At 34.8% G+C, this 12,221-nt stretch overlaps 1 protein-coding gene across 1 annotated transcript in view; it reads right to left on the bottom strand.

Annotated features, from left to right (window-relative positions):
* Positions 1–12,221, bottom strand: part of KLHL1 (kelch like family member 1) — a 526,330-nt gene that overhangs the window by 289,924 nt on the left and 224,185 nt on the right. The window contains exon 3 of the mRNA NM_001193055.2: positions 11,201–11,337. Within this exon, the coding sequence (NP_001179984.2) occupies positions 11,201–11,337 (137 nt within the window). The remainder of the gene's footprint in view (positions 1–11,200; positions 11,338–12,221) is intronic.

Consider the following 12,221-nt stretch of genomic DNA (forward strand, 5'->3'; position numbering starts at 1 on the left):
TTTATGGCTGAGTAATATTATATTGAATATATATACCATGTATTCTTTATTCATTCCTTTGTTGATGGACATTTACATTGCTTCCATGTCCTGGCCATTGTAAATACTATTCTCCATAGTGACTGTGTTGATTTTCATTCCCACCAACAGTGTAATAGGTTTCCCTTTTCTCCACACCTTCTCTAGCATTTATTGTTTGCAAATTTTTTTTGATGATGATCATTCTGACCAGTGTTAGGTGATATTTCACTATAGTTTTGGTTTGCATGTCTCTAATAATTATTGATGCTGAGTATCTTTTCATGTGCTTTTTTGAAATTAGTATGTCTTCTTAATCTCAGAAATGCAGATGATACCACCTTAATGGTAGAAAGTGAATTCAAGAGCCTTTTGATGAAGGTGAAAGAGGAGGGTGAAAAAGCTGGCCTAAAACTCAACATTCAAAAAACTAAGATCATAGTGTCTGGTCCCATTACTTCATGGTAAACAGATGGGGAAACAATGGAAACAGTGACTGACTTTATTTTCTTGTGCTCCAAAATCACTGTGGATAGTGACTGAAGCTATGAAATTCAAAGATGCTCTCTCCTTTGAAGAAAAGCTATAGCAAACCTAGATAGAATATTAAAAAGCAGAGACATTGCTTTGCTGACAAAGGTCTGTACAGTCAAAGCTATGGCTTTTCCAGTCGTCATGTATAAATGTGAAAGTTGTACCATAAAGGAGGCTGAGCACCAAGAGTTAATGCTTTTGAACTGTGGTGTTGGAGAAGACTCTTGAGAGTCCCTTGGACAGCAAGGAGATCAAACCAGTCAATCCTAAAGGAAATCAACATGGAATATTCATTGTAATGTCTGATGCTGAAGCTGAAGCTCTGATACTTTGGTCACCTGATGCTAACCCATTTGAAAAGACCATGATGCTGGGAAAGACTGAAGGCAGGAGGGGAAGAGGGCAATAGAGGTTGACATAGTTGGATGACATCATTGACATAATGTGCATGAATTTGAGCAAACTCCAGGAGAGAGTGGGATGACAGAGAACCCGACATGCTACAGTCCATGGGGCCACAAAGAGTCAGACACAGCTTAGAGACTGAACAGCAAATGTCTTTTTTTTTTTAAAGTGACTATACTACCCAAGGCAATCTACAGACTCAGTACAATCTCTATCACATCACCAATGGCATTTTTCACAGAATTAGGGCAAAGAGTTGTGCAATTTGTATGAAAATACAGAAGAGTCTGATTAGATAAGGCAATATTGAGAAAGAAAAATGGAGCTGGAGGAATCAGGTTCCCTGACTTCAGACTACACTGCAATGCTACAGTAATCAAAGCAGCATGGCACTGGAACAAAAACAGATCTATTGACCAATGGAACAGGATAGAAAGTCCAAAGATTATCCCACACATCTATGGCCACCTAATCTATGACAAAGGAAACAAAAACATACAATGGAGATAAGACAAGGCTCTTTAATAAGTGGAGCTGGGAAATTTGGGCACTGACATACTTACAAGTGAAATTAGAACACTCCCTAGCACCATACACAAAAATAAACTCAAAATGAATTAAAGACATAAATATAAGGCCAACCACTATAAAATTCTTAGAGGAAAATAGGCAGAACATTCTTTGACATAAATCACAGAAATACCTTTTTTTGATGTGATCTAAGGAAATGTAAAAGTTTTCCCACAGCAAAGAAAAGCATAAGCAAAACAGAACAACCTTCAATGGGGGGGAAAAACAAACACTCAAAAAAAAAAAAAAAAGCAAACAAAGCAATGAGCAAGGAGTTAATATCTAAAATATTCATACAACCCATGCAGCTCAATATGAAAAAATGAACCTAATCAAAAAATGCACAGAAGATTTAAGCAGACATTTCTCCAAAGAAGATATACAGATGGTCTTATTTAACTATTTTAGCTTGAAGTCCTTTTGTGAAATAGAAAATTTAAATTAAATAAGTATAAAAAGCAATGTTTGTACTCAGGTTTAAATATGTTTAATTTGATAAATAAAAGAATCTGCCCCAAAATTCAAAAAATCATATTGTATAAAAAATGTCCATTTATTATAGACTACATTGCCCAGAAAAACTTATAATTATTAATGACATATATTTCAAAGTATTGCTACTCTTCGTGGACATAAATGCATAAAAAATAAAAAATGATACATATTAAGTAAATGTAAAGTGATCTTTTGGAGTATCCCATGGACAGATGAGTCTGGTGGGCTACAGTCCATCAGGTTGCAGAGAGCTGGACACAACTGAAGTAACTTGACATACATGCACAAAGTGATTTTTTATAATTCTTCTCACAGGACTACATTTCCATTACTAATCTAGATTTTCTTTAGCAAAATTTTTTTTTTTCTATTCTGCATTAACATTTCTCCAAAGAAGAAAAGATGGAGTTGGAACATGCATCAGACATAAGATTCACATGAACACCATCTGGATAGTGTTTTCTCTGGTTGAGGAATGTAAAGGGAGTTCAGAGGTAGCAACAAGGTGCCTGAGAAGAGAGTTTAAGCACACAATCTAAAGGGTCAGAGATAAGGTGCTTCTTTCGGATATCTTGAGCAGGCAATCTACTTTATGGCTGAAACTTGCTTTTCTTATGGGAAGTCTTTACCATCTTTTACCTGAACAAGACAAAGCATTTAAAATTAAAGTGCTTAGGGTTCTCATTATAAATTTATTTTCTCAAGCATGAAAAAAAAGTAACTCCTCATAAAGATGGTGAACCATAAACAATGGTAATTTATAGAAATTTGAAGAAGGATGCAGTAAAGTTGCAGTTGTTTTGTTTCCTTGTTTTTTTTTTCCTTTATTGTTTTTAATTGCATTTAGTTGTTTTTAGATACAGTCTACAAAGAGTATCAGCTGTTTCAAATTAGAAATACAAGGTATTGAGCCATAGTCAAAATTCAACTAAAGGAGTATTTTCAAAGATATGTATTATTTAGAAACATATGAAATTGGTGTTACAGCTTTCCCAATATCAAAATAAACTTGAATATCATGAGACATAACTAAGATGTGTGTGAAACATCCTAAAATAATAAATATTAAACTTCTGCAGTATTTTTAATAATAATTCTTAATTAAATACAAAAATAAAACAAAGTTATACCTAAAATTGCAAAATTCTGAAAGTGAAGCCTTAGCCTATCCTGTCGAAGCCTTAGCCTATCCTGTCCAAGCCTTAGGATATTTTAATTTGTGCTAAATAAACAATCACTGTTCCCCATTGGGGTGGTATCTACATGCTTTCTAAAGTATGTAATCTACATGCTTATAAAGCATATATATACTTATTAGAACATGTATTAGTTTCAGGTATACAGCTAAGTCATTCAGTTATACATACAGATGTATCTATTCTTTTTCAAATTATTTTCCCGTTTAGCTTGCTATATAATACTGAGTAGAGTTCCCTGTGCTATAAACTAAGTCTTTGTTGTGTATCCGTTTTAAATATGGCAGTGTGTACATGTCAATAACATTCCTCAAAAAAAAAAAAATTGTTATTTTATGACAGTTGATGCTAGGACAATGGAAGTTCACATTTTTCACACTACCTGGAAATTACATAAGTATATATAAACATCATTCCCTCTCATATTAGTCAGACATAGTGTTCAGTAACACTGCTGGTGCTGCTGCTATGTTGCTTCAGTCATGTCCAACTCTATGCGACCTCATAGACAGCAGCCCACCAGGCTCCCCCGTCCCTGGGATTCTCCAGGTAAGAACATTGGAGTGGGTTGCAATTTCCTTCTCCAATGCATGAAAAAGAAAAGTGAAAGTGAAGTCACTCAGTTGTGTCCGACTCTTTGAGACCAAATGAATCACAGCACGCCAGGACTCCCTGTACATCATCAACTCCTGGAGTTCACTCAAACTCATGTCCATAGAGTCGGTGATGCCCTCCAGCCATCTCATCCTATGTCGTCCCCTTCTCCTCCTCCCCCCAATCCCTCCCAGCATCAGGGTCTTTTCCAATGAGTCAACTCTTCGCGTGAGGTGGCCAAAGTACTGGAGTTTCAGCTTTGGCATCTGTCCTTCCCATGAACACCCAGGACTGTTCTCCTCTACGATGGACTGGTTGGATCTCCTTGCAGTCCAAGGAACTCTCAAGAGTCTTCTCCAGCACCACAGTTCAAAAGCATCAATTCTTCAGTGCTCAGCTTTCTTCACAGTCCAACTCTCACATCCATACACAACCACTGGAAAAACCATAGCCTTGACTAGATGAACCTTTGTTGGCAAAGTAATATCTCTGCTTTTCAATATACTATCTATGTTGGTCATAACTTTTCTTCCGAGGAGTAAGTGTCTTTTAATTTCATGGCTGCAATCACCATCTGCAGTGATTTTGGAGCCCCTCAAAATAAAGTCTGACACTGTTTCCACTGTTTCCCCATCGATTTCCCATGAAGTGATTGGACCAGCTATCCTCATCTTCGTTTTCTGAATGTTGAGCTTTAAGCCAACTTTTTCACTCTCCTCTTTCACCTTCATCAAGAGGCTTTTTAGTTCCTTCTCAATTTCTGCCATAAGGGTGGTGTCATCTGCATATCTGAGATTATTGCTATTTCTTTTGGAAATCTTGACTCCAGCTTGTGCTTCCTCCAGCCCAGCATTTCTCAGGGTATACTCTGCATATAAGGTAAATAAGCAGGGTGACAATATACAGCCTTGACATACTTCTTTTCCTATTTGGATCCAGTCTGTTGTTCCATGTCCAGTTCTAACTGTTGCTTCCTGACCTGCATGCAGATTTCTCAAGAGGCAGGTCAAGTGATCTGGTATTCCCATCTCTTTCAGAATTTTCCACAGTTTATTGTGATCCACACAGTCAAAGGCTTTGGCATAGTCAATAAAGCAGAAATATATGTTTTTCTGGAACTCTTTTGCTTTTTCCATGATCCAGAGGATGTTGGCAATTTGATCTCTGGTTCCTCTGCCTTTCCTAAAACCAGCTTGAACATCTGGAAGTCATGTATTACTGAACCTGGCTAGGAGTATATTGAGCATTACTTTACTAGCGTGTGAGATGAGTGCATTGTGTGCTAGTTTGGGCACTCTTTGGCATTGCCTTTCTTTGGAATTGGAATGAAAACTGACCTTTTCCAGTCCTGTGGCCACTGCTGAGTTTTCCAAATTTGCTGGCATATTGAGTGCAGCTCTTTCTTAGCATCATCTTTCAGGATTTGGAATAGCTCAACTGGAATTCCATCACCTCCACTAGCTTTGTTCATAGTGATGCTTTCTAAGGCCCACTTGACTTCACATTCCAGGATATCTGGCTCTAGGTGAGTGATCACATCATCATGATTATCTTGGTCGTGAAGCTCTTTTTTTGTACAGTTCTTCTGTGTATTCTTGCCACCTCTTCTTAATATTTCCTGCTTCTGTTAGGTCCCTACCATTTCTGTCCTTTATTGAGCCCATCTTTGCATAAAATGTTGCTTTGGTATCTCTGATTATCTTGAAGAGATCTCTAGTCTTTCCCATTCTGTTGTTTTCTTCTATTTCTTTGCATTGATTCCTGAGGAAGGCTTTCTTATTTCTCTTTGCTATTCTTTGGAACTCTGCATTCAGATGCTTATATCTTTCCTTTTCTCCTTTGCTTTTCACTTCTCTTCTTTTCACAGCTATTTGTAAGGCCTCCCCAGACAGCCATTTTGATTTTTTGCATTTCTTTTTTATGGGAATGGTCTTGATCCCTGTCTCCTGTACAATGTCATGAACCTCATTCCATAGTTCATCAGGCACTCTATCTATCAGATCTAGGCCCTTAAATCTATTTCTCACTTCCACTGTATAATCATAAGGGATTATAGATCAACCAAACAGAAAATTAACAAAGAAACACAAACTTTAAATTATACAATAGACCAGTTAGACATAATTGATATCTATAGGACATTTCACCCCAAAACAATGAATTTCACCTTTTTCTCAAGCGCACATGGAACCTTGTCCAGGATAGATCACATCCTGGGCCATAAATCTAGCCTTGGTAAATTCAAGAAAATTGAAATCATTCCAAGCATATTTTCTGACCACAATGCAGTAAGATTAGATCTCAGTTACAGGAGAAAAGCTATTAAAAATTTTAACATATGAAGGCTGAACAACACACTGTGAATAACCAACAAATCACAGAAGAAATCAAAAAATAAATCAAAATATGCATAGAAATGAATGAAAATGAAAACACAACAACCCAAAACCTATGGGACACTGTAAAAGCAATGCTAAGGGGAAAGTTCATAGCAATACAGGGGTACCTCAGGAAACAAGTAAAAAGTCAAATAAATAACCTAACTCTACCCCTAAAGCAACTAGAAAAGGAAGAAGTGAAGAAACCCAGGGTTAGTAGAAGGAAAGAAATCTTAAAAATTAGGGCAGAAATAAATGCAAAAGAAACAAAGGAGACCATAGAGAAAATCAACAAAACCAAAAGCTGGTTCTTTGAAAGGATAGCAGAAGAATGGAGAAGAAAGCTGTGGTATATATACACAATGGAGTATTACTCAGCTATTAAAAAGAATACATTTGAATCAGTTCTAATGAGGTGGATGAAACTGGAGCCTCTTATACACAGTGAAGTAAGCCAGAAAGAAAAACACCAATACAGTATACTAACGCATATATATGGAATTTAGAAAGATGGTAACAGCAACCCTGTATGCGAGACAGCAAAAGAGACACAGATGTATAGAACAGTCTTTTGGACTCTGTGGGAGAGAGGAGGGGGGGATGATTTGGGAGAATGGCATTAAAACATGTATAATATCATATAAGAAATGAATCGCCAGTCCAGGTTCAATGCATGATACAGGAAGCTTGGGACTGGTGCACTGGGATGACCCAGAGGGCTGGTATGGGGAGGGAGATGGGAGAGGGTTTCAGGATAGGGAACACATGTACACCCATGGCAGATGCATGCTGATGTATGGCAAAACCAATACAATATTGTAAAGTAATAAATAAATAAAATCAGAACAACATAAAAAAATTATTTTTTTTAAGGTCATTTCATGCTATACAACTGAGAATGCCAGTAAGTGGATGGTGATACATAGATCTTACCAGTTTCAAGAAGAAAAGCAAAGAGCTGCTTCACTCCAATAAATTTATCAATTACTAAACTTATTTAAAGGTTTACGTCATTTTAGTGTTTCAACTTATGTTTCATTTTGTAGTCCCTAGTGTGACCATCTTCAGACAACAAGTGCTCAAATATTTTTAACCAAGTTATTTTTTGATTTTGAAAAACTTTTATATCATTAGCTTGCAGAATTACATACTCTCTGGATTTAATTAAATATTCAAACTTTAAATTTAAGACACTGCTTAAAGAACATTTATAACATACACAGTTACTAAATAGGCTTTTGTTCTGTGTAAATGACTAAGATCACACTCATATTTCCTAATTTAAAAAAATAAATAAAATTCAATAGAAAGTTTTAAAAAGAATAAATCAAAGTTAATCAAGAATTTAGAAAGGCAATAGGAACTCTCTTGCTAGATATACAATTATTTCTAACACTGGTATAAACTTCATTTTCTTTTTATTACTGAACTATTATAGATGTAAAAAAAAAAAATTGACCTTATAGTGACTTTTATTTTAAGTAGCTAGTTTTAATACTGTAATAATTAGTTGTTATTTTTATAAGTTATATCTTTACCCTTCATATTTTCAAGAACATTTTCTTTAATGTTGTCAACACAAATACCTTATTGGCTTTTTTATTCTATCTTACATATTGCTAATATTAACTTTTATATTATTATATATTTTTCCTTTAGAAGAAATTCTAATTTCATTTGAGCTATTATTCATCACTCATTTATTTATTTATCCAGGTCACTATTTCTAATCACTAGGGAAAAAATAAAAATTTCTAAATATTTGCTTTGGTTCTTAATGAAATGCTACCACACTCCTGATCCCATTTCTTCTCATTCTAATTTGATGGAGTAGAAAAAAAAAAAGGTAAATAGAGAGAATGTCTTATACTTCTTACAAACTTTACCACATGAATTCTTTAAAGAATGCTTCCTCTTTGTTCAAGTCAAAAATTATTGAACTCTATAATTGTTGAAGCTTATCTCAGTTAATTCTTCCAAGGAAGTTTACCTATTCACTCTTAAATGTTTAATGAGATTATAAAAATAGCTACACACGGTTCTTTCAAACCTAAAAGACTCTCCAGACTCAAGGAAATTGTTTAAATCATTTTAAAGTACACTTACCCATCTCTACTGGATGCAGAACTAGACAGCTAATAATTAACTGTGACTTCTTGAGACAGTTGAACCTCCTTAGTTTCTCTGAGGCTACCCAAACTTCAGAATTCAAGAAAATATTATCATTGGATGACCCTTTAAGAATCTCACTGCTCATTCATTCTTTCTCCTTTTCTGAGATGTGTTTATTTTTAGCCTTCTACAAAGGAAAACCTTAGAGATCAGCTAGTTGGCTAGCTAAATAGACACCTCTTATTTCTTAGATACAGAGATACCTCTTAGTCTTTCTTTTCTGTATCATTGTTTACTTGATCTCTACTATTGTTATCATTTCCTACATTGTGTATATATTTTAAAAAAGGTACACACTTTCTATTATGACTAACCCCCAATATTGTGCAATATTATGATGCAAATTATTAGCTCATCTAGCACATTTCTATAACAACTGGAAATTTATCAACCTTGAGGTAGGTATGGATATATTAATATGAGCAAAGGCCAGAGTGGCAGAGGTAACCAAAAGGCAGCTTTGTATCTGGTCTGCCCTCTACAAAGCAGAGCCAAATCTGGGTCATTATATTCAGCAGGAAGCTTTGAAACACCTTCCAACTTTCTGTTGCACAATGATAAGTGTCTTTTGACCTAGTTTTTCGCTCGAGGAATGCAAGGCTGCCAAGAAGCCATAGAGGCTGTAAGTGTTGGATCTATGTCTTTATGTTTGTAGAAGGATTCCTAAAATGATTCTTCCCTTTCTAGGAAACAGTAGTGTGATTATGTTATTTGTCTCTTGCTTGGAAAGTCAGCAATCTTTTATATCATTATATCAAGCTGCTTGCAATTTGAAATCAAACAAGATGGTCTTAAAGCCCCCTCAGCTTCACTAAAATTTAAACAGCCTACTTCTTGACTCGAAGCCTTTGATCTCGCTTTTCTTGGAGCATTTGCTTTAGAAAACTTATAAATCTTCCTCTACTTCTTTAAGATGAAAATTATTAAAAAGAAAAAACTGGCTTCTTTCCAGTTATACAACAGGAAGATTTTTCTCAAGGACCTGAAAGCCATCTCTTTGAAAATCCAACATCAAGGGAAATAGCACTCATCTATCTCTATTTTTGTGGAATGGAAAGAGCAGAATTTGAGTGGGCACCTTGCTTCAAGTTGTGAAACTGCCTTCTGTCACAAAGAGGAGACAGTTTACTTTTCTTCTAGGTAAAGCCAACAAGCAATGGCCTGTGCTCTCTTTTACCCCAGAACTTAAAAATACTCCCCTAACCCTTTGTTTCAGCAAAATTAAGACTGAATTCTGATCTCACTCCCCTGTTGCAACAGCCTTGTGCTTACCTGATTAACTTTGTCCACTGCAATATTTGCTTTGACAAAATGTAATTTAAAAGTTACTGAGGCTGGAAAATGTATAAGTCTTTCCATCACATTGCTGCCTTGAGATTCAAGTACCCAGAACATGTGTATTTTTTTTTTCCCCCAAAGAGGTTTATTTTACTGAGTAAGTATAACATTAATAGTAAACTTCTCTTTGTGAGAAGCTAAATTCTCCAAGAGAACAGATTCCTACTACTTCTATAGTGTCTGGTTCTAGTGGCTAATCTTCACAACATAGTGGTTTATTCACTAAATTGTGTGTGACTCTTTTGCAGCACCATGGATTGTAGCCTGCCAGGCTCTTCTGTCCATAGGATTTCCCAGGTAAGAATACTGGAGTGGGTTGCCATTTCCTTCTCTGGGGATTTTCCTGACCCAGAGATCAAGTTTGTATTTGCTGGTGAATTCTTTGCCACTGAGCCACCAGGAAAGTCTGATCTTCACAATGCCATCTCTCATTTCCCTGTAACCAGAAGTACTGCAAAAACACAGCTCCTTTAATTAGGGCCTTGCTGCTTTGGTAATCAGGCTCTAACTTCTCTTTCTTTCTTCATTTCACACTATGATCAAGAGTTAGGGCAAAACGAACTACCTGTCACTTCTAAAAATATTACACCAATCCATACTATTTGCCTTTGCTTCTATCACAAGATTTTAGTATAATGCATCCCCTTCTCTTACTAACCTTGAAAGTTATTAAAATGCTTTAAACAAATGTGAGTCATAATAATGCTCTAAATAGCAGGTTTATGCCCTCTAATTTCCTCTTAACATTTGGAATTCTATCATATTTATCCCTTGTCTAACTTTTTACCTCCACGTGGACTGTGAGCTTCTGGAGGGCAAAGACATGGTTTATTCATTAGTTTATTCTCCAGAGGCACAGCTAATACTTGTACATTGAGTAGCATTTAACAGTTATTTGCTAAATTAGCAAAATTATTTGTGCTAAATATAATATGGTGCAAAGGCCAACAAAAGAACATAATAGATCAGAAAAAAGAAAAAATGCTTTAAAAATTAGCCATTTTCACAATTCTAAGTGTCTTCATTTTCCTTTTTAAGCTGTTTGTCAAGTTCACATTAAATTGTCTGTGAAGGTTTTAATACTGAAATAAACATGTTACAAGGATAAAATAATTATTTGAACCCATCATTTCCTAAAAGAAAGAAAATTATAGCTTTTCTTCCTAATGCTCTAAGTTAGGACATAAACAAACTCATATTTAATAATTAATAATCTCTTTTCTGCCTTCCAAACTCATTCCATTGACTATTATTATAAACCAGTTTTTAAAAAAATCATTATAAATTATTTGTGGGAGAGAGTAGAACATTTATATATAATTAACATTGGTCATTTCGTTGACAAAGGAAAATGTGGTTTGATTTTTCTCTGTTAGTGTCTCAACTGAAAAAAGAAGACTGATACAAGCTAAGCAGTTTTTCTTTTTTAGCTTTAAAACATATATTAAAATTCTAAAATTCACAAGATATTAACATAAAATTATAATCCATTTACTGTACCTGTATATGCAAACTGGACAAGGTCCCAGAGAGCATTGGGGTCTATGCCTTCCATCTTGATCTCCTCTTGCTTGGCTTCACAAACATCACTTGTAAACATGGCAGCAAAATAGTCAGAGACTGAGCTCAGAACAAGCCTGAAAGAGTCACAGGATCTTATTTAGGCCATGAATGTGTCAAACAAGAATGCAATGAAGGACACTATCTGTCTATCCATCCATCCATCTGCCTATCATCCATCCATTATGTATATATACATATGTATGCATCTATCTATTTATTGCCTTATGAAGTGTACTTTAAAAAACTGATTTAGAAAATTCTGCTCCAACCTTTGGTCACAGAGTATTGTCTTACATTTTCTTCTATATTTTTTTATTTCAAATTTAAGTCATTCATCCTTTTGGATAGGATTCCAATTTTATTTTTCTCTACATACTTGTCCATGTTCCATGAAACTACTAAAGAATTTCATTTGTCCCAGTGAACTAATGGTACCAACTATATTTCAAATTCGAGTCCTGAATGTATTGTGATCTGTTGCTGACTTTTTTTCCCCTTATTTTCTTGTCCTTGTGCTAATACAATACATTTTAGAAAAAAGCTATGATTCTAAATAGTCTTTATAAGCAGTGAAACAAATCCTCCCTTTTTATTTTTACTTTCATTTAACTATTAGTGGAGTTGTATTCTTCATATGAAATTTAATGCAAGCTCTTCAAATAAATTAAATGGAATTTTAATTAAAATTCATTGAATTTCTGATTTAATTGGGGATAGTTCATATATTTATTATTGAAGTCATCCAATACAAAAGTATAAAATATCTCTCCATGTATTCAGAATATCTTGTCTGCTTTTTATTCAAATTTTTTTTCTAAAATTATCTTTTGTGTTCTTTTTTGATTCTTACATAATTTAGAGTTTTGTTAGTATTATGAATAATAACTTTAAAAAGTTATTTTTTTGGTGATTTTTGTTGATGTAGGATTCATTAGTTGAAACTTTCATGGATCTATCT

This window comes from Bos taurus, chromosome 12 (genome assembly GCF_002263795.3).
Source record: "Bos taurus isolate L1 Dominette 01449 registration number 42190680 breed Hereford chromosome 12, ARS-UCD2.0, whole genome shotgun sequence".
NCBI lineage: Eukaryota > Metazoa > Chordata > Mammalia > Artiodactyla > Bovidae > Bos > Bos taurus.